This window comes from Eriocheir sinensis, unplaced genomic scaffold (genome assembly GCF_024679095.1).
Source record: "Eriocheir sinensis breed Jianghai 21 unplaced genomic scaffold, ASM2467909v1 Scaffold342, whole genome shotgun sequence".
NCBI classification, from domain to species: Eukaryota; Metazoa; Arthropoda; class Malacostraca; order Decapoda; family Varunidae; genus Eriocheir; species Eriocheir sinensis.
Window position 1 is genome coordinate 32,992 of NW_026111657.1, and position 23,509 is coordinate 56,500.

At 43.6% G+C, this 23,509-nt stretch overlaps 1 protein-coding gene across 3 annotated transcripts in view; it reads left to right on the plus strand.

Moving 5' to 3' along the window:
* Positions 1–23,509, plus strand: part of LOC126991795 (gamma-aminobutyric acid receptor subunit alpha-6-like) — a 48,589-nt gene that overhangs the window by 14,518 nt on the left and 10,562 nt on the right. For all 3 annotated transcript variants that reach the window (XM_050850464.1, XM_050850466.1, XM_050850465.1), the window contains exons 2-3: positions 17,087–17,316; positions 19,280–19,362. In XM_050850464.1, coding sequence (XP_050706421.1) covers positions 17,087–17,316; positions 19,280–19,362 — 313 coding nt within the window. The remainder of the gene's footprint in view (positions 1–17,086; positions 17,317–19,279; positions 19,363–23,509) is intronic.

Genomic DNA, 23,509 nt, shown 5'->3' on the forward strand with positions numbered 1-23,509 from the left:
CGTGTCGACTACGCATGCCACCAACTACTGACCTCACTTCCCGTCTCCTAGATCTTACGCTTCCTATGGTTCTTATGTTCTTCCAGCGTCCTAAGTGTCTGCCCGATTACTTGCCTTGCTTAGTCTCCTGGATTTTACACTTCTTATCCTCCCTATGCTCACCCAGTGTCCAGAACTACCTCCCTTTCTTCTTGTTTCCTAAATCTCACACTTCCTATGCTCCTTATGCTGTCCCTGTGTCCGCTACGTATGCCAGAACTACCTCCCATTCTTCTTGTTTCCTAAATCATACACTTCCTATGCCCCTTATGCCCACTCAGTGTCTTGTACGTATGCCAGAACTACCTCCCTTTCTTCTTGTCTCCTAAATCATACACTTCCTATGCCCCTTATGCCCACCCAGTGTCCGCTACGTATGCCAGAACTACCTCCCATTCTTCTTGTCTCCTAAATCTTACACTTCCTATACCCTTTATGCTCACCCAGTGCCTTCTACGTATGTTATAAATTACCTAAATACCTTGCTTCCTGTCTCCTATATCTTGATACTTCCTATAGTTACCCTTATGTTGGCCCAGTGTCCTCTTCTTATGCTCGTATCAACATGTACAACCCCAGGACGAATACACATCAATGCTTATATGCTAACTGTTTCGCTGTTTCCTTACTCCTTTATTTTGCTTGTAAGTTTCCCAAGATACAGAGCGGTAAGCCAAATAGCTGCAGCGCCTCAAGACCACGCAGATAGTGGCGTCAGCAAATACTCGAAGGTGGAGGGGAGAGAAAGAAAACATATCATAACATAAAAAGAGTGCAGGGAGTAGAGAGAACACCCGCGTGAAACTACCCCATGGTCCTCTCTCTGTATATATTGTTACTTACTACGCCCTTATGTTCTCACGCCGGGTCCTCACTGTATACTAAACCTGCCGTAAACATCCCAGTGTAGAGAAGATGCAACAGAGCAAATTCCCATCACCATCATCTACACATCAATTGCCTTATTGCCTCTTACTGTATAACGACCTGAGGCATGAGTTCCCTGAGCCGGTTTCACAGTCCAACACCGTGTCTTCGTAACAGCCCGAACCAAACTATAGAATCCCATACAATCCAAAACGGTGAGGTCTTCGATGCCACACTAAATACACAAGACTTTTCCTGTATAGTTTCATCAAATTTGTGAGCTTAAATATAAACACCAGACACTATACAAGGAAATTTCGAGGGTTCTGGTATTGGTTTGGGAGCTTACTAACCCATCATGGGGAACTGTGAAACTGGCCCTTTATGTGTGCAAGAGAAGCCTATAGAAGGAACCTGATATGCCTCAGTTATCGAATATCCCAGTCACTCATGCACCAAGCTTCCTATAACTGTCCCGCGGCTTCCTGACTCCTGTACGTCACTTCCCACAGCTAGAAGGAAAAGAACTTGACATGCCTGAACAAACGTTGATCACCATGTACTTGCTGTCACCCGCTTCCTGCCTCTTGATGTCTTAAGGGGCTATTACACTGGGCAAATTTTCCGTGGATCTTCAGTCAAACCTCGATTTCCGCTAGCGTGGTTCTCATTTGATTCGTGTTATTGCTGATGATGATGATGGTGAGTAATACCGTCGTCCTTCGGTGAAATCTACCGTAGCTTTGGAAGATTGTGGACACGTCAGAAAACCACGGAAATATGAGAACCACGCCAGCGGAAATCGTGGTCTGACTGAAGATCCACGGAAAATTTGCCCAGTGTAAATAGCCTCTTAACACTCTTAGGGTTATATTATAAGACATTTCATCGTCCAAAACCACATATTTGACAAGGCTTTCGTAGGAGTTTTAAGCATTTCCAGTAGTAGTTGTATCGCCCTGGTGGTAGTGTGACCCTTCCTCTGTGCCATGAACCTGAAGAAACACTCTTTAGAACCCGCCTGACCCCCTCTTTGACCTTTAGAAAGAGCTGATGTGAGAAGGGAAAGTGTCTTATTATACCAACCTTACTTCCTTCACCCTTTTAGGTCCTCGGTCTGTATCCTGGGTGTGCTGAACAGGACCGTGCAGAGGTGGTGAACAACGGGAATTCCCCCTTAATACCCTTTGTACTTGTTGGTTTGGCACACACGAACACAGACAGCCACTCAGGACCAACCCCCCTACACCCTACTATAAGCCCTACACACCTATACACCCGAAACACCTTACACGCGATTTCAATTTCCACCCCTCTAGGCCCATTGTGCTCCTCGCTACACCAATTAACATTCACACACACACACACACACACACACACACACACACACACACACACACATATCCACCCACCCACAACCCTCCCCCCCGACCCCCCACACACGCGCACACATATCCACCCCCCAACCCCCTACACACACAGACAGATAGAGATAGATAGATAGTTGGGTAGGTTAACTGACCCTACATTACATCAAATAAAGCTAAATACAAAACACACACATACACACGAACGAACACAGGGCAAAGCAGGTCGTTCATCCGTGCCTATCTGTCTGTCAGCTGTCACTCTCCAGGCCCTAAGGTGGTGGTGGTGGTGGTGGTTGTGGTGGTAGTGGTTCAAGTAAGGGGGAGTGGGTGGAAGGTGGCAGGGGGGCGGGGGTGGAGGTGAGGAAGGGCCAAGCTTATATCGGAAACTAATATAATTATACACAATTCCGCCTCGAGAATCGGAGTGCTGTAATAAAGTGGATGGTCTGCTGTTTTTGTACATATTTAACACGTATCCTGTTTTTTACATATATATTCTTTTTTTAAATCTTTGTTCCTATATATACGTATTCTGACTCCATACATATTTTCATACGTTTTCTTTTTTTATTTACGCATTTATATACAAACTGCAGGCTTTTATCTTTTTTTTTTTTACGTATATTGTCAGTTCGGCACTCATTTTTTTTACATATTTTTATCCCTCGCTTCAAATATGGGAGTTTTTATGTAGGGCTCACCATTACCTGTCCGTGTGTTTCCAGTGACTACCTGCATCACTAATAGTACAACCACACTTACCACCACCACCACCACAATTACCACCACCACCACCACTTATCCCACTAACCACCACCACCACCATTATCAAAACCACCACCACCACCCCACTTACCCCCCCCCCCCCACCACCACCACACTTACCACCACTAACCCCCACCCCCTCCATCCCTTACCCACACCACACGCCCCCTTCCTCCCATAGTCGCTGCTGGATCGGCCACTAGAGAGCGCCACCACGATTCCTTCATGACGTGTGTGAAAAGAGGCTCCCTTGTGATGACGAATTACTTTGGTGAAAATATATACTAATTCCTTCCTCCCACAAAGATACTACAATTAAACAGATGCATAAGTTAATAAATACATAATAACAAGTCTTCGCTATAGTAAAAAAAAAAAAAAATCGCACAGTATGGACTTCGATCTTGATAAATAAGAAATAAAAAACTCATTCTTCGGTTAACTTGATAAATATAAAGTTCAATAAAAATGTGGATAATAACAGTAATGCCATCTTCGTGTTGATAGAAAACGGGGAGCGGGTGATGGGCAGCGCGCGGGGCAGGAGCGTTCGGGGCTGTTTAAATTATCTTTTTTTCTCATTATAGCGTCAAAGATTACACAGAAATTAAACTAATCGCCCTGTAATTACTTGGACCTCTCTCTCTCTCTCTCTCTCTCTCTCTCTCTCTCTCTCTCTCTCTCTCTCGTTAAACTAGTTGGTGATTAGTAATGTGGCGTTCGTTGTGTGTGTGTGCGTGTGTGTGTGTGTGTGTGTGTGTGTGTGTGTGTGTGTGTGTGTGTGTGTGTGAAATGTCTCAAGATGAATCGCCCTGTCCTTTCCCTTTATTGGTTTGTCTCCTTGCACATCCATCACTCGCCCGCCGCTTGCCGCCCTCCATCACACACACACACACACACACACACACACACACACACACACACACACACACACAAAGATATACTAATTGCAAAGAATGTGTGTGCGTGTGTGTGTGTGTAAAACGAATGATCTAAAACCCACGGTAGTAATCAGAAGAGTTTGGAAAGCATAAAAAGTTACACACACACACAAAGGTATACTAATTGCAAGGTGTGTGTGTGTGTGTGTGTGTGTGTGTGTGTGTGTGTGTGTGTGTGTGTGTGTGTGTGTGTGTGTGTGTGTGTGTGTGTGTGTGTGTGTGTGTAAAACGAACGGTCTAAAACCCACGGTAATAATCAGAAGAAAGAGTTTAGAATGCATGAAAAGTTCAGCTATACTTCCCATAGTACTGTTGTCAACCTCTTTCTATTATTTCATTTGTTGAGTATATCCTTGCACGTCCATAAAAGATCAAAGAAACGCAACAAAAACAAAACAGCCAAATTCTGAACCCACAAAGGCAAGAAGATAAAGTAAACAACAACTTGATCTTCACCCACGAACACGTCACACCAACCCATTATAAAAGGAGAAAAAACACATCAAAAACTATAAACAAACATACGCCAAAACACAGTCAAGGCAGATTAGCTCCGAGAACCAACACCGTCTCCCTCCAGCCTCTTGCCGCCTCTGGACAAAGCAATCAAGACTTTCATAACGACGAGGCGACTAATCCAAGTTCCAAAACACTCCACAAACAACACGTCTAAGTCCTGTCGGGAAAAGTAAGCAATTAAGAAGCATAAGACTCTCGTTAGCATGTCATAAAGGGCGGGGCGTCCATCTCGGTCTCCAGGGCTCCTCGTCTTTCCTTGCAACACTCCGCGAGACTTGAACTGGCAAACTTGGTGATGCCCTCGTGCTCTCATTTCGTATTTGACTTGCTAAACCAAACGCGAGCTACATATGACGCCTGCCTGTGGATGTTTGCGGGGAGTGAATACAGAGATAGCTTACGAGACAGACAGGTATGCAGGGAGACAGGGAGAAAGGGAGAAAGGGACGCTGGTAGGAAGGAAAGTAGGTAGGTAAGTATGCATAAATGTAGGTGGAGGATGGAGGTAAATAGATATGTAGGTAGGTAGGTAGATATGTGGGTCAACAGGTGAGTAGATAGGTAGATCGTTAGGTAGGTAGATATATTAGTAGGTAACAGGCAGGGAGGGTAGGAGAAAGTTAGATGGAGAGAGGGACGCGTTAGTTGTGTCATGAGTATTGTTTTTTTTTTGTGTCCAAGTTTATTTGTATATCGAGGTGAATGTATACACTTTCTTCCTTTGTACAGCATCTGTGTAACATGCAATAGCACTAATGAATCTGTGAAAGCCGATGTTATGTGTTGAGTGTCCCGGTCCCCCCACACACACACACATACGATTATACAGTTCTATTAGAGTAGATAACATTATATTTCTGAAGCACACAGGATATTATGTGAAATTTTGTAATAACTAAATGTAACTATCATTATTATTATTATTATTATTATTATTATTATTATTATTATTATTATTATCATTATTATTAGCTACTATTATTATTATGGTAAACGCAGCAGGTATTGAACAGGAAGACTAAAACCTTTAAAACCTACTGGAGGCAACTCTTACCCTCTTGAAACATCGAAAAGGTATAAAGTAAGTAGGGAAAGAGAAAGTTGGTGACACGAGAATATGATGAAAATAAAAACAACGCCACCGAGGATGCAAAGAAAGGATGTGGAAGGTGAGGGAGCAAGTTATGAAGGTTTATGATTCACTTGAAATAAAGGAGGAAAGAAGAGAGGCTTGGGAGGAGGTAAAAAGGTAGAAAAGAGGTAAAAGCCTTTGATGCAAGTGAGCCTGCGACTTACCTAGAATTCCAAGTTAATATATTTTACACCAGCAAGAATATTAACTTTGCGCTATGAATGTTGGCTTCCTGGAAGGGATTTACAGTTAAGTGGAAGACGTGCAAAAACACAAGAGGTGGATATAAGAGAAAAAGAATCATACCAGGTATAGTTTTATGATTCCCGGAAGGAGCTCAATGCTAGCTCCTGAATGTATGTACAATTTCTACGTACAACAGACTACTCCAGACTAGTCGATGAAACAACGTCAATAATTACGAAAAAGATTTGTGACTGCGTACTTTACCCGAAGCAAACAAAGCCTCGCTACTGAACCTACTATTATCTCTCTCTCTCTCTCTCTCTCTCTCTCTCTCTCTCTCTCTCTCTCTCTCTCTCTCTCTCTCTCTCTCTCTCTCTCTCTCACACACACACACACACACACACACGAATACTTAAACAGAATTATGCAACTGCGAATCCTCTACATCTCTTGATCATCTCTACCATCACTCTCTCGTAACTTCACCTGGATCCTGAATGGCTACACCTGACAACACCTACACCTGCACGCTCTTGATACTCCCATATTCCCATATTCCCATCACAGCACCGTTACATACCCGTGAGTCCGTCGTCACTATAATAATCAAGGCTGCGTCACCAATTATATATCCTTACCTGTTAATGGTTCTGAAATTTCATCCCATTTGTTTTTGTTTACGGTAAAGGAGCCCGTTATTAGGAAAGTTTAATTTTAGTAGCGGCCGATGACCAGGATCTTTGTCGACGCCTTATTGAAATCTAGATATATTACGTCATAGTTTTCATCTCTTTCTACCGCCTGAATTGCTTTATCATGGAGGGACAAAAGATCAGTGAGGCGTGACCTACCCTGCGTGAACCATGGGCGAAACAAAAATGTATGCATGACCCGTAGGACGCAGCTGTAAATGAAAGAACAAATGTTAGTCAGTCAGTCAGCTTATCAGAGTGAGTTCCAGTGATGTCTTGATACTTTCCTCTCAAAACGTTCCTTCATTACTACTCGCGCCAAAGTCTCTTCCCAACCAGTCGCATTCCCGGCACATTTTGTCTTTCTTATACTCTCAAAAATAGCACATACCTTACTTTATCAAGCATCACATAACTTATACTCACAAGAAATACGTAACAAAATCCACACATAAAAACGTAAATGCAAAAAAAAAAGTACAAAATGCATATATTACCTGTACCTACTTTTTTGCGAGGCCTATTAGACTCAGACACAGGTATTAAGGAGTGAATTCATGATACAACACGATTTCCGACGCTGTAACTGAGAGCGAACTAGAACATTTTAAACGCTTTAGTTTCACGAGTAACGGAGTATAATTTATATTGTTGCATTCTTATCGTATCTGAAGTACGATGATGCATCATTTTTACAAATAAATATAATAGTGTGTGTGTGTGTGTGTGTGTGTGTGTGTGTGTGTGTGATGGAACAGACTGTCGCGGAAGAAAAACACAGACATTTACGTTCACCACCAGTGTTCTCTTTGTTACGGCCATGACGGTGAGGAAAATATTACTATTTCTTTTTCTTCCTTTACTAAACCCGCGTCAGCAGTGTATTCTTTATTGAGTGCTTTCTTTCCCTCCTAAGGTTTTAATATATTTACAATCATCACATGGCAGTTGATATCTCTCTCTCTCTCTCTCTCTCTCTCTCTCTCTCTCTCTCTCTCTCTCTCTCTCTCTCTCTCCTGCAAGCGAGAGAACTGTAAAGGAGGGACGATGAAAACGAAACCTACTTCCACAAGATCAGAAAAGCAATGTTAAAAATACGGACCAACAGCATGACATCCACCAAGAGACAACCTTAACCTTCTAGTGTCAATCCGCCCACCACCCAGACAACCCGCCAGCCAGTTAGTTAGTCGTTCGTTCGCGCGTTCGTTCGTGTTGACACCGGGGCTTCACGGGTTCATTTGCGGGATTCGAGGCGGTTCGTTTCGTTCACACATATCTACGCAAGAGAACACATGTGCGCGCGCATTCACGATTTATCGCACACAACACTTCATTTCGCGAGCTATTTTTGTTGCCTCATTACATTTACGGGGAAAAGGTGCGGCTAACTACCAAGTGTGGCGGTGACTAACTCTCCCCCTCCCCCCTTAGCTCACGATTTATGGAGCTTCAGCATTCCTATCTTTTTCCTGCGGCTATATTTGTTGCCTCATTACATTTACGTTGAAAAATGTACAGATTACGACCTAGTGCGGTGCTGACTAACCCCTTTCCGCTGATATATGGCGGCCTGTTGAGCTCTTTGCCACCTAAATCGTCTCGGGTTAATCTTCCTTGGTGCCCATGCAAGAAGAAAGGCACATATAAGTTCGCCATAAGTTGGAAAGCTTCGTTTAGTCGGCGCAACATCTGTGGTCACATGCCGGAGAGAGACAGAAGGGGAAGGAATTATAGGAGAAGGGAACAGACCCCAGGAGACGGGACACAACCCCCGATGAATACCTGGTACCCATTCACTGTTGGGTGGACAGGGGCGGGGGCGTAGGGTATCGGAAAAGCCGCCCAAATTTTTCCCCTCCACCCGGGAATCGAACCCGGGCTCTCTCGATTGTGAGCCGAGTGTGCTAACCACTGCACCACGAAGCCCCCAGTTCGCCATAAGGGACGTTTCCTACTTATACATATCATCATCCTGCACCTCACCATTTCGTCATCTTTTTTTTTGCATCCTAAGCCTTTGAGAAGTTGTTAAGATTCACGCTACCGCTTATGCTTCTTATATGATTAACAAGCAAGTTATCCCTGCATATGCACCTCACCATTCTGTTACCCAAGCCTTTTTTTTCTGCAGTCTAAGTCTCTCTTAAGATCTGACAAGTTATTCAGACTCACAGTACCACTCACGTTTCTTACTAGCCCATATGATTAACAGACTCATTCATGTATACACCTCGTCAGCCTGAACCTTACCATTCTCTTAAACTTTACTACAGCATTAAAAGGGGGCTTCGTGGTGCAGTGGTTACCAAACTCGGCTCACAATCGAGAGCCCGGGTTCGATTCCCGGGCGGAGTGGAAAAATTTGGGCGGCTTTTCCGATACCCTACGCCCCTGTCCACCCAGCAGTGAATGGGTACGGCCCCCACCAGATGGCGCAGCGCACGTGGGGTACAGATTTGCAAGTTCCCAGCGTGATACAATCTCTACTAGCCTTGAATATATTTAGAACCTCAATCAAAGGCCACGGTTTTTTTTAAGCTTCCAAGATCGTATCAGCGTTCGTGAGTTCATAACATTTCACCGCAACTTTAAGCGGGTTTAAGAGGATTATATTTAGCACACAACTATTTCAAGCGGCTAATATGCATGTTCGCGCGGAAAGAACTCCAGTTTATTAGTTTCTGTTTTAGTCAAGTAGAAGGCGTGGGATGAGCCATTGCAACGACTCTCCCTATTATTATCTGAGTTCTAGTTGCGTTCCTTCTATTTTTCTTTTGTTTTCCTATTTTTTTCTTTGTCATCTTATGTTCATTCACTCTATTAAGACTAAAAACATATATATCCTTATTCACGGTTCTGGTATGTTGCGCATTTCAGCATTTCTGGTTGAATCGAGTATTTGGTTCTTGGAGATCATTCTTAAATTGGAGGTGACGCGTTTTGCACAATACTTAAGATTGCTGCGTGTGTGTGTGTGTGTGTGTGTGTGTGTGTGTGAGAGAGAGAGAGAGAGAGAACGTTAAAATGGTAGACACTCATATTTATGGAGTGAAATATATGACTTCTACAACTTAATACGTACCTCAGTTCCCCTGCCAACACTTACCCCACCCTACCACCCCTACCCCCACCACCACCACCACCATCATGCCACTCTCAAACTCACTCCACTACTCCCAAAAATCCCTGCGATCCCTCATCTCTCTTTCTCTACTCACCCCCCTCTCCCCCTTTCTCCGTCTCTCTCTGAACCAGCACTCCATCACCAGACAACACCGCCACCTCTGCCAATCCACCGTCTAAGGAGCCACTCAAGTCTACACACACACGGCTCTCTATCGCCACTCTTCATCTCCGCTGTGGTGTTGCATTCGTCAGTGTCGGAAGAGGTTCTGGCTGGCACAAACTAAACGCCCCGCCCCGTCCCTTCCCCGCCCCGCCCCGCTCCGCTCCGTCAAGCTCCACCACCGCTACCAACCACCACTCTCACCACCACCACCACAACACAACCACCCCACTCACTATTTTTACCCTTGGCCTGATGCTACTACTACTACTTCTACAACTAGCTACCCCTCCTCCATCTCCTTTCTTCCCCTTTCCCCTTCGCTCTCCATCCGTCTGTCTTTGTGTGTGTGTGTGTGTGTGTGTGTGTGTGTGTGTATTTACATATTAATATACAAATACATACACATATTCCCGTCTTTTAAATTCGTATACCTACACAAGCTCTTTGCGTTGGCCATACATTTCCAAACAGAGATACACACAATACAAAGAAGTCAAGATAATTTGCAACGAAACAACCATCGAGTCTGAATAAACAAGTCTACGAAATGTTTCATCTGCCCACAAGCCCGCCATCGCTGCAGAAGAAAAAAATATATATACACGAGAACTAAGTTGACACAAGTAAGCCAGCCATGAAAATGCGTGGGTTGGTAACTGTTCCCAAAGAGTGACAGACTGCCAATGATCCTTCTACACCGTCTGCCGAGCGTAATAGCAAATTTAAATGATTAATCGTAGAGACACGAAAGGACAAGTTAACACGGTACCGCGCATAAACACTGTTCTTTACTTTCATGTTTAGTCTTCATATGTTTCTACTTTACAAAATATAAAGTTACCACACAAGAAATTAACATAAAACAAAGCGTCAGAACAAAATCACAACAGTAGCACGCTTAAAACATTCCTGGGCTACTAAACGGTAATTAAAAACATCAGGAGGCCATTATAAAATTAACACACTCCAACCGCACAACTTAAGGTAACGCCACTAAATTAGAAACCTGAAACCCCTTTAATTAAATATCATATATCCTCGCCCCATTAAAATAGCGGTGATTGCTTCAAGTTCGGGGACTCGGGGGGCAGAGGCATGAACAAAACACTGAACAAAATAATAGCTTACCTTGACCTGATGACCAGAAGAGGCATGTCAGCGAGAAACGTCAGCGAGGAAGTGGCGGCGGTGGTCACTCCGTCAAGCAGTCAACCACAGGGACACACCATGGCGCGTGCGTGGTAGTGGTGAATTTCCTCTCATTTCCTCGGCAACGCTCTTCCCTAGACGCATCCACACTAAGTCCCAGTAATCCTTGATACTTAAAGGCTGTGTCGCCGTCAGGAATTCTGTTAAAAGTCACACCTTCAGAGGAAACACGAGGAAATAGTTTAATACACGACACGTTTTTTGTCCTGTCATGGTGGTGGTGGATTTCCTCTCATTTCCTCGGCAACGCTCTTTCCTACACGCATCCACACTAAGTCCCAGTACTCCTTGATACTTAAAGGCTGTGTCACGTTCAAGAGTTGTTTGTGAGTCGCACCTTCAGAGGAAACACGAGGAAATAGTTTAATTAATACACGGGACACGTTTTTCTGTCCTGTCATGGTGGTGGTAGTAATCGTCAATTTCCTCTTATATCCTGGACACCGATCTTCCCTACACACGTCCATAGATGTTCCTGTAATCCCTGATGCTTAAGGGTTATGCCAGCGTCCGTAAGTCTATTTATCTGCTGCATTTTCGGAGTTAAATGCAAAAAAGGCGCCCACGTTTTCATGTTATGGCGGTTGTGATGGTCGGCACTTTTTAACTTTTCCATCTTACACGCGTCCCTACACACATTATTTATCCGCCCCGGTGTTCACTGATGCCTGAAGGTTATGCCAGCGTGAGGGAATGTGCTCAGCCGCTGTCCATCACGCGTTGAGGAAGAAAAACACACAAACACACACACGAACTACTGACATCCCTTCTCCTTCCCGTCCACTAGCCAGGAGTACCAACCCCCCCGCGTCATTCCGTACATCACATAACGTTGTCATTAGGCCCATAACTGTCGTATACATTCATTCTAGTATACGTATTGCATAGTATTCCATTCAGCTGTTATCAAGAAGAGACATGAGCTGGTAAAATGCAAATTATCACGGGTTCATCCCAACCAACCAGAACTACCAACCCTCACGCGTGGTTCATAACTTCATATAACGTTGCCAAGAGACATCTATCGTACTCATTTACCGGGTTATACGTGTTACATTGTGTTGTATTTATCTATCGTAAAATAAGACACACGAGCCGGTAACGTATATACAAATTATCATAGCTTCGTCTCTGCTAGCCAGGACTACCAACCCTACCCCATGACATCCCTTATTTTGCTCGTTACGCTTAGCTCCTTCACCCCGATCACTCCTATTACACTCTCACCCCTATACACACGTTCCTATTACATACTCCTATTGCAAACTTATATTATATACTGCTATTGCATATTCCTATTACGCACTCCCATTTTTCACTGCTATTACGCATTCCTATTAAGCACTTCTATTAAATACTATTACGCACTCAGCCCATTCATCCCAATTATTCCTATGAGCCACCTAATGACCTAAAGACCTTACCTTCACTACGCTGAGGGCAATTACATATCATTATCATCATCGTTCTCATTATAAAACAACTACGCTTTTTTATTTTACGTATTGATTTCCGGTCATTGTTTAGTGCTTTGTAAAATGTGGGGCAAGATTATATTGGTTGCAGTATTTTTATTTCCTTGTATTGATGGTGTCTGAAACTCATTATTACGACTGAACAAACAAGAAATGATAGGCGAGAAATACAACTCATAGATAAACAATACAACTCATAGATAAACAATACAACTCACAGATAAACAATACAACTCATAGATAAACAAGATATACAACTCATAGATAAACAACAAATACAACTCATAGATAAACAAGAAATAGACACGGAAAGAATAAACAAGGACAGCACCTCATAAATAAACAAGAAATAAACAAGGAAAGAATAAACAAAGACTTCACCTCATAAATAAACAATAAATGAATAAGAAATTAATAAACAAAGACCACTTCATAAACAAACCAGTAAACAAGAACAGAATAAACAAGAAATACACTTCAACCAAACATACAAAAAAAAAAATCGTGCACATGAATCGTACAAATAGTCGTGCAAAGAGACAAAAAAAAATAATCAATCAACAAACAAGTAAACAAAACAGGTAAACAGGGCAGCAAACAAACACACAAAAAGAGGCATTCACGTGAAACTTACAAACCCGGGCCGAGGTAATATCAGCCGAGTCAAATATTTACTCACCCTCGTAATAATTTATCAACGCCGGGGGAGGAGGGGGAGGGAGAGAGAAAGGAGGCGGGGGAAGGGAGAGGGTGGGAAGAGAGATAATACTTCGCAGGACGCTAAATAACAACTTACCAAAGAGGGAATTGTGTGTGTGTGATAACGTCCACCAATGCGCCGTGCTTTTTATTCCCTTCCCTGGTGTGCATAACTATTTTTTTTCTTTCTTTTTTACGTGTCCAGGCAGCAGGCACGCGGGGAAGATATGTTACCGAACAAAACGCAAATACTCCGCTAATCTGGCAGTAAGCTGTTGCCGAGCCGTCAGGAAGCCAATCACGCAGACATATATATATAATTCTCTCTCTCTCTCTCTCTCTCTCTCTCTCTCTCTCTCTCTCTCTCTCTCTCTCTCTCTCTCTCTCGAATTCGGTGTGTACGCAAGATTAGATGGGGTTTTTTCTATTTTTTTCGCGCACAATTTTTTTTTCTTAATTGTTGCCTACCCTATCCTTTTTCCTCCCTATCTCCCTCCTTCATTCTTACCCCCACCCCTCTCTCTCTCTCTCTCTCTCTCTCTCTCTCTCTCTCTCTCTCTCTCTCTCTCTCTCCAAATCGATGTATATGCAAGGTTACGAGTTTTCTATATATTTTTTTCCACGCACAATCTCTCTCTTTTTGTCACCTCTCTATTATCCTCCCCCCCTATCTTCTTCCTTTATTACATATTGGCCCCTTTCCTCATGCCTGCCTTCACCATCGCCTCCTTCCTTCACCCCTTCGCCCTCAATTCATACCTCTCCCGTTCTTTCTTCCCTTCGTTCCCTTCCCCAGGTTCCTACCCTCCGTTCATCCCTTCAAAGACATAATTACTGAACAGAAAAATCTTACAAACTCCTAAACGTCCCCTCTACACCCGAAATTGACCTCTTTTTAGGCCACTCATCTCTAATTTCTTTTATATGAGCAGAGTTTAACGTTTTTATTGTTTTATTTCATTTGCCATTGAGCTTCTTCCTTAACAAACAAAAAAAATAAGCATCAATAGACCACTCAAATGTTCAGACCACCAACACCTCTCGTCCCTTGAACAGCATCTTGAAAACCGTCTTATCAACCTCTTCCCTTAAAAGTGATCTCGCAAATGTTATGACGTGCACTCTTAAGAGGCGAGACTATCCTGGGCAGGGGCTCCTCAGCGCACTCTCCCCTTCCTTTTATTTTTAAGAGACTTTGCTAAACACCGTGACAGTCCAGTAATAGCAAGCGTGTGTGCGTGTGTGTGTGTGTGTGTGTGTGTGTGTGTGTGTGTGTGTGTGTGTGTGTGTGTGTGTGTGTGTGTCTCTCTCTCTCTCTCTCTCTCTCTCTCTCTCTCTCTCTCTCTCTCTCTCTCTCTCTCTCTCTCTCTCTCTCTCTCTCTCTCTCTCTCTCTCTCTCTCTCTCTCTCTCTCCCTCAAGACCAGCAAATTCAACAAGCAATCAAACGAGTAATTGGGCAATGAGGGAGAACCGCTAATATTAATAATTTTTAACGATAATACTGCAGTGTTCAGCGAGGATTACTAGAGAGAGAAACTATTTCCTCATATTTAAAGAGAGGCACGCAAGCCACATTAGTAAGGAAGGGACAGAGTGGGAAATATTTGACTAAGACAGAGATGGAGAAAGGAGAAAACAACCTCCTGTCTGTCTATCTGTCTGTCTGTTAGTCATTCGTATTTTCTATATTTTTCTTTCTGCTTTTTTATTTTTTATTTGCATTTTTTTTCTTTCCTCTCTTCTCTTTTTCTTATTTTCTTATATTTTTTTGTCTTTTATCCTTTTCTTTCCTTATGAATCAATCTCTGCTTCTTGTTCCTTTTCTTCTACTTCTTCTTCTTTTCCTTCTTTTATTCCTCCTCCTCCTCCTCCTTCTTCCTTTTCCTCTTCTTCATTCCCTTCATTTACTCTTCCCAACGTCTCCCCCTCGTCTCCCTCTCAGCCTCCGCCCTTAATCTTCAACTCTTCCTCTCTCTCCTCACGAGCAATTTCCACCTGTCTTTCACGCCACCCACACAGAGGTGGCATCCCCCCTCCATACCCCCCCTTTCCTCCTCCTCCTCCTCCTCCTCCTCCTCCTCTTCCTCCAACACCTTTCTATACACCTATGTTTAGCGAAATTTTCCTGTCATATTTTTTTTTTTCATTTTTAATTTGTTTCTCTGAAGGTGTTATCTACTTCAGTTTCTATGCTAGTGTTGTTGTTGTTGTTGTTGTTGTTGTTGTTGTTGTTGTTGTGTTGCTCTACTTTTCTCTTTCTTTTTTCTTTTATTCTCTCTCTCTCTCTCTCTCTCTCTCTCTCTCTCTCTCTCTCTCTCTCTCTCTCTCTCTCTCTCTCTCTCTCTCTCTCTCTCTCTCTCTCTCTCTCTCTCTCTCTCTCTCTCTCTCTCTCTCTCTCTCAACGTTCCAATATTAGCCACCATCACCCATTGCTGTCACCCCACCAAACATCTCCATTATCTCCCCAACACTCGTCTCATCTCCCTCTGTCACCCTTTTCCTCCCCTCACCCCTATTTTCTACTCTTCCCCTTCCCTTGCTGCGTACTCAAACTTCCTCCTCCTCTCTCCCTCCTCCTCCTCCCCTCTCTCTCCCTCCACTCTCTTCCCCTGTTCAGTCAGTTCTATATTTGTTCATCTCTCGAATTTTCATGTCTGCTCGCTCGTTTCATCCCCTTCTCTCCTTCACCTTTTATTAATCAAGTTTCAGTTTTTCTTCTCTCTCCTTCAATGCATCGTTCCCTCTCGCACCCTCTCTATCTATCTATCTGTCTGTCTGTCTATGTTTAGCGTCCCCTTCCTCCTCCTCCTCCTCCTACTCCTTCCCATCCTTTCTTTCATACCTTGCCATTTATCGCTTAATTTCACTGTCTCGCTCACACCTACTAACTCTGTATTCTTTTTCTTCTTCTATGGCATCTTAATAATGTTGTATATCACCTTTTCTTCCCCTATCTCATGTCTCCCCTTACTCCCTCATACCTAACGTTACTCTCCTTTCTACTACTATCTATCTGTCTTTCTCACACCCGTAAACAACCTTATTATCTATCTTTATCATCTACTCTCTTACTCCCTTCTCACTTCACTGTTGCTATGTTCCTCCTCCTGTGCTCTTCCTCCTCCTCCTCTACCTTCTCCTCATCTTGTTTCGTTCCTCACTTCCCTTCGAACATATTTATTCTCCCCAACCATATACGTAATACTTCCTTTTATCCTCTCTCCTTTACCTCCCTTCTCCTCCCTCCTTTCACTTATATATCTCCAGTACTCTCCCTCTCTATCTCTTCACTTACACCTCGGTTCCTTCCTCCAGTCCACTCTCCTTCTGACATGTTCCTAACCTTCTCTCTCTCTCTCTCTCTCTCTCTCTCTCTCTCTCTCTCTCTCTCTCTCTCTCTCTCTCTCTCTCTCTCTCTCTCTCTCTCTCTCTCTCTCTCTCTCTCTCTCTCTCTCTCTCTCTCTCTCTCTCTCTCTCTCTCTCTCTCTCTCTCTCTCTCTCTCTCTCTCTCTCTCTCTCTCTCTCTCTCTCTCACACACACAGTCGTACTTCCATTATGCGTCTCCTCCACCTTATCCACCTCTAATTCCCCTTCTCATACGCACCTCCCCTAACTCCTCTATCTCTCACTCCCTCTTCCGCTCTCTCTCACTCTCTATGCAACTCTCCCTTTATGGTTGTCCTCCACTTCCCCTTTCTCAGGCGCCATGTGACCAGTGATGTTGCGGCGCCAAGCTATAATAGTGATCAATCAACATCTCAGAAGCACCTCGCCTACCTTCCCTCTCTCTCTCTCACTCTGACTTTCTCCCTCACTCTCTTACCCTCACAGTGGTATGCTACGCGACTCTCATTCTGTCCTCACTCACTCACTCTCTTCTCTCTCTCTCCCCACACAGTCGTACTCTATGCAACTGTACCTGCGTCAAGTGTGGTTCGACCCGCGCCTCCGCTTCAACAAGACGGACCTCAGCAAGGCGGAGTTCTCCATGAATTGGATGTTCGCCGCCAAGCTCTGGAAGCCCGACACCTTCTTCATCAACGGCAAGAACTCCTACGCCCACAAGATCACGGCGCCCAACACCTTCATCCGCCTCCAGCACGACGGACAGATCACGTGGTCCCTCAGGTGGGTGCTGATTGGTTGATGACTGGCCGGCTGGGTCACTGGTGGATTATGATTGGTTGGTTGGTCGCTGGGTGGCTGGGTGGGTGACAGCATGGTTTTAGGAAAGGTAGGTTATGTCTGTCATGGTGTGAAAGAGTGTTTGAGGGAAAGGAAATGGATGTTTGGAGAGAAGGGATGGATGTGGAAGAAAATTAATGGACTTCGTAGGGATAGGAAGGAAAGGGAAGGGAAGGGGTGGGAAGGAGAGGGAAAGGCAGGGAAGGGAAGAGAAGGGAAGGGAAGGAAAAGGAAGGGAAGGGAAGGGAAGGGAAAGGAAGGGAGAAGGAAGGAAAGGAAGGAGGAAGGAAAGGGAAGGAAAGGAAGGAAGGGAAAGGAAGGGAGGGAGGAAGAAGAAAGAAAGCGAAACGAAGAAAAGGGCTGGGAAGGGAAGGGAAGGGAAGGGAAAGGAAAGAAGGGAAAGGGTTGGGAAGGGAAAGGAAGGGAAGGGAAGGGAAGGAAAGGGAAGGGAATGGGAGGGAAGTGAAGGGAAAGAAAGAGAAACGAAGAAGAGGGTAGGGAAGGAAAGGAAAGGGAAAGGAAGAGAAGGGAAGTAAAGGAAAGGAAAGGGGAGGAAATGGAAGAGAAAGGAGAGTTAGAAAAAAAAGATGTTTAGAGGGATGAGAAGAAATGTTTTAAAGGATATAATAAGGTGAAGGATGTTTAACTTTAAGGAAAAGATACGTTTAAAGGCATGAGCTGGAGGGTTTTAAAAAAGGAAAATAATGCCTGATCGAAAGGAATAGAAATGGGTGTTAATAAAAGGAAAAAGGGATTATCTGAAGGAAAGAAAAGGGAAAGAAAAAAAAGGGGTGTCTCACGGAACGGGAAAAAATGTTATAGAGAGGAATGAAATGTTCACAGAGATAGGAAAAAGGTCGATAGCAGGAAGGAGGAGGAACAGAATAAAAGGAGAAGAGAGAAGGAGAGAAGGGAAGAGGAGTGAGAGGGGAGGGTTGAGGTGATGGCAAGAGACAGGTGAAGGGAAGAAACGGGAAGGAATATACTTAAGTTAGTAGGAAAAAGAGACCAACATATCTTTAAGTAAACTGTGGTGTGGATAAGTGACTATGGTGGCAGTGGTGGTAGTGGTGGTAGTAAGTGTTGGTAGTTGCGATGGTGGTTGTATGGTGGTGGTGGTGGTGGTAGTGAGGAAGAAAATAAGGAAAAGTGAAGGAGGAAAAAGAAAAGAAAACCTAGCAGACAGCGATGGAAGGAAAGGGAAAGAGATGATAGTGGAAGGGAAGGAGAAAAAGGAACAGGAAATGGAGGAAAGGGAAGAAGGAAGTAGAGAAGGTGGTGGTGGTGGTGGTGGTGGTGGTGTTTGATAAGCTTGAAGATGAAGGGAAGATGGGAAAAGTGTGCAGTTGGCTTTAAGAAATGAAGGATATTAATAAGAATCTCTCTCTCTCTCTCTCTCTCTCTCTCTCTCTCTCTCTCTCTCTCTCTCTCTCTCTCTCTCTCTCTCTCTCTCTCTCTCTCTCTCTCATCTTTCATATATCTTCTCCCTTCCTCTTCTCCCAACCCTCTCTTTCTCTCCTCTCTTCTTCTTCTCCCTATTCTTTCTTTCCTTTTCCCTTCCTCTCTCCCAAACCTTCTCTTTCTCTCCTCCCTCCCTCTCCTCCCAACTCTCTTCTTCTCTCCCTCCTCCCGTCCTCTATAACCAAACCTTTCTCTTCTTTTATTCTCCCTCTCTCAACCCTTTTATCTTTCTTTCTTCCTTCCTCTCTTTCCAACCTGCTCTTTCTTTCCTTTTTCCCTTCCTCGCCTCTCTATATCCTCTCTTTATTTCTCCCTCTCTCACCAACCCTCTCCTTCGTTCCGTCTCCTTTCCTATTTCCCTCTCTTTTATCCCCTTCTCTCTTCCTTCCTTTCCTCTTCCTTCCTCTTCTTTCCTCTTCTCTCCTTCCTCTCGTCCCCCCCGCAGGCTCACCGTCCGCGCCAGCTGCAAGATGCACCTCCGAAAGTTTCCCCTCGACACCCAGCTCTGTCCCCTCAGCCTCGCCTCCTGTAAGTACCTTCTGCGGCGTACCTGACGGAGGGGAGGAAGGTGTGTGTGTGGGGGGTAGGGGTGGGTTTGTGTGGAGGGGGGGTGTAGTTGGTGTGTGTGTGTGTGTGTGTGTGTGTGTGTGTGTGTGTGTGTGTGTGTGTGTGTGTTTGTGTGTGTGTGTGTATTTCATTTAATTTCCCTCATTTCCTGTTTCTTTTCTTAATCTTTTCTCCTATCTCCCTTCTTTCATCTCTCCCTTCTAATGTTTTCCTCCTTAATTCCTCTCTTTTCTCATTTTCTCTGTTCCTTCTTCCCATCTTTCCTATCTCTTTTCTCTTTCATTACAACTATCCTTTCTAATCAAATCCTCTTCTCCTCCTCCTCCTCCTTTCCTCCTTCCTTTCTTTTCCTTTCTCATTTCCTATTTCCTTATATCTTTCTCATTTATCGTTCCTCCTTTCTCACAACTCTCCTTTCTAATGTTTTTCCTTTTCTCCATCTTTTTCCTCCTTTCCTCCCTTTCTCCTCCCCTCCTCCCCTTGCTTCTCCCTCCTTCCTACTTTTTTTTTTCAGTTCCTCATTCCGTTCTTTCCTTCTCCTCCTCCTTCTCCTTTCTCTCTTCCTGCCTTTAGCGAGAGAACGTTAGCCTCTTAAAAAGTTACGGTTCTTGATAATAATTCTTGGTCTTCTTAAAAAAAAAACTATCCACGTCATCTCTTGTTTATCGATGCGTAATAAAGCAACAGTTCTATCTATCTATCTATCTATCTATCTATATACTTCACCGCTTTTTATCATCCTTGTATTTCTTCTTCGTAATCGTGTTTCTGTTCTTCTCTTTCTTATTCTTCCTATTCTTGTCCTTATTCTTGTTTTATGCTCGTCTTCTTCTCGTTTTTTTTTATATTGTTCTTCTATCAAAATCTCACCTTCTGATCTCTTTCTTTGTTGGTTTTATTTCATTATTTTCCTGTTTCTATGTACGACTGCAGGAATTTAGAGTTTTTTTTAATTATATTTCTTCCGTTTGTCGCAGTCTCTCTCTCTCTCTCTCTCTCTCTCTCTCTCTCTCTCTCTCTCTCTCTCTCTCTCTCTCTCTCTCTCTCTCTCTCTCTCTCTCTCTCTCTCTCTCTCTCTCTCTCTCTCTCTCTCTCTCTCTCTCTCTCTCTCTCTCTTCTATTTCTCTTCATCTTTTCTTTACTTTCTACATTAAACACTTTACGTATATTACTGGCCTCCTCCTCCTCCTCCTCCTCCTCCTCCTCCTCCTCCTCGTCCTCGTCCTCGTCCTCCTCCTCCTCCCATTTTTCACGACTTTTTCTCCTTCTTCAACTTTAATTTTCAACGCTTCCCTCTCAGCTGGTTCGTTTTCTTTCCTTCCTCCTTTTTCCTCTCCCTCCCGTTTTCCTCCTCTCTCCTTCGAGCACTCCTTTATCACGGTTCGTCATTTTTCTTTCCTCTTCTTCCTCCTCTTTTCCCTTTTTGTCATTTTCGTTTCTCTCCTTCCCCCCTTCCTTCCTTCCTTCCTTCCCCTTCTCTTTCCTTATTCTTATGCTTTTCCTTCATTTCCCTTTCCTTCTTTTCCCTTCCTTTCCCTTGCATTACCTTCCTCCCCTTTCCTTTCCTTCTTTCTTCTCCTCCTTCCTTCTCTCCTTTTCTTTCCCTTCTCTTTTTCTTTCTTTCCTCCCTTTACTTCGTTTACCTCTTCCTTCCTCTCTCTCTCTCTCTCTCTCTCTCTCTCTCTCTCTCTCTCTCTCTCTCTCTCTCTCTCTCTCTCTCTCTCTCTCTCTCTCTCTCTCTCTCTCTCTCTCTCTCTCTCTCTCTCTCTCTCTCTCTCACGTCAAGCACGTCACTTCACCTTCATCTTCGTCTGTCTGTCATTCACTTCTAAACTTTCTCTCTCACTTTCAAGTTCATTCTGATTCTTCCATGTATAAACTTTTTCACTTTTCATTATTTTTTTATTTTCCATTTTTCTTTTTTTTCTTTTTCTTGGTGTTGATCGTATTTCTTGGTCTTGTTCTTCTTGTTTTTTTTCTTGTTTTTCTTTCATTCGTATCCTTTTAGTTCTTTCTGTTCTTCCTCTTTTTGTTATTTCTTTTTTTCTCATTTTTATTCTTTGTTGTTATCGTTCGTCTTAGTTGTCTTTTTTTTTCTTTTTCACTCATTATCTTCATCATCATCCGTTTTCATTTATCTTTTTATGCTTCCAATTATCACTATTATTATTTAGTCTTTCTTTCTTATCTTCTTTTTTTCTCATTTTATGTTTCTTCGTCTTTTTTTTTCTCCTCCTCCTTTCTTTCTCCCACCTCTCGTCTTCTCCGTCTCCCTCTCCCCCTCTTCTTTTCCCTCTTTCTCTCTCGTTCTTCCTTTTTCTCCCTCTTCCTCTTTCTCCTTCTCCATCTTTCTTCCTCTTTCCCTCTTCCCCTTTCCCCCTCCCCCCTCTTCTCTTTCTATCTTTCTTCCTCTTTCCCTCTTCCCCTTTCTCCCTCTCCCCCTCTTTTCTTTCCATCTTCCCCTCTTCCCTCTCCCTCTTTCTCCCTTTTTCTCCCTTTCTTCCATCTTTCTCCCGCTTTTTTCCTTTTTCTCCCTCTCCCCCTCTTCTCTTCTCCCTCTCTTCGTCTTCTCTTCCCTCCGCCAATTCAACTTTTCCCTCATGCGCATTTTAACCTCAACTTCTTTCCCCCGTTCAACTTATTTTTCCTTCCTTCCTTCTTTTTTTCGTCTCTTTCTTCCACGTTCCTTCTTTTTTCCCTTTTTTCACAAGTTTATATTTTTTTCTTCCCCTCTCTTGATTTACTTCCTCTATAAAATAAGCCTCCTAGGCCTAAACTCTATTAAATATTCGGTATTAGCATTTTTTCTGTATTAAATTCCTAAACTTAATCCTTTCTTTTATTTATTTCACAAGTAACATATATACATTTTTTTCTAATTACGTTCTCTCTCTCTCTCTCTCTCTCTCTCTCTCTCTCTCTCTCTCTCTCTCTCTCTCTCTCTCTCTCTCTCTCTCTCTCTCTCTCTCTCTCTCTCTCTCTCTCTCTCTCTCTCTCCTTTCTTGCCCTTCTCTTTCTCTCTCCTCTTTTTCGCTCTCTCTCATTCTCTCTCTCTCTCTCTCTCTCTCTCTCTCTCTCTCTCTCTCTCTCTCTCTCTCTCTCTCTCTCTCTCTCTCTCTCGCTCTCTCTCTCTCTCTCTCTCTCTCTCTCTCTCTCTCTCTCTCTCTCTCTCTCTCTCTCTCTCTCTCTCTCTCTCTCTCTCTCTCTCTCTCTCTCTCTCTCTCTCTCTCTCTCTCTCTCTCTCTCATTCAGTCCAGTCTCTCTATTCACCTCTCGTTACACTTTCTCTTTCCTCCTTTCACGCCGCCTCTCACCTCGCCTCTCATCCTTTATCTCACAGTTTCACTTTTAATCATCCTTTGCACCTTCATTTTCCTCTTTTAATTTACCTCTTTACCTTCCCTCTTCACCTTTTATAGCTTAGGTCACCCAGCTCCCTCGTCCCCCCCCCCTCCTTCTTCTCTTCTATCTCTTCATCTTTCTCTTCTTCTTTTCCTCATTTTCTTACGCTAACTTCTCCCTCTCTCATCTTCATCCTCTTCCTCCATCTTCTCTTCTCCCTCTTTTTTTCCCTTCTCTTATTCTTATTTCTTCCTCTCGTCTTCCTCCTCCTTTTCCAGCTTCTGCTTCTAGTATCCTTCTTCCTCCTCCTGTTTCTCATTCTTTCTCTACTATTCTTCCTCTTCCTCCTTCCCCTCCTATCTCAGCTATCCCTCTTTCTCCTCCTCTCTCTTACCCCTTCTCTCCCTCTTGTTTCTTCTACTTCTGCTATTTCTCCTCCAGCTACTACTTTTCTTTCTCTCTCTCCTCTTCCTTCTTCATCTACCGCTCCTCTTCCTACCCTTCTTTTTTTCGCTCTCTGTATTCTTCTGCTCCTTTTCGATCTTCTCTTCCTCCTTCTCATTCACCAACCCTTCTTTTCTTTTCCTTCTCTTCCTCATTCCCTTCTTCCTCATTCCCTTCTCACCTCTCTTTTCTCTCCTCTGCTTCCTCTTATATAGTTTCCTTTTTACTTCTCCTCCTCTAGTCTTGACATCTTTTCCTTCTTTCTGACAATTCCTTATCGCTCTGACTTCCTGCTCTTCCATCCTGAAATATCCTCCTCTTT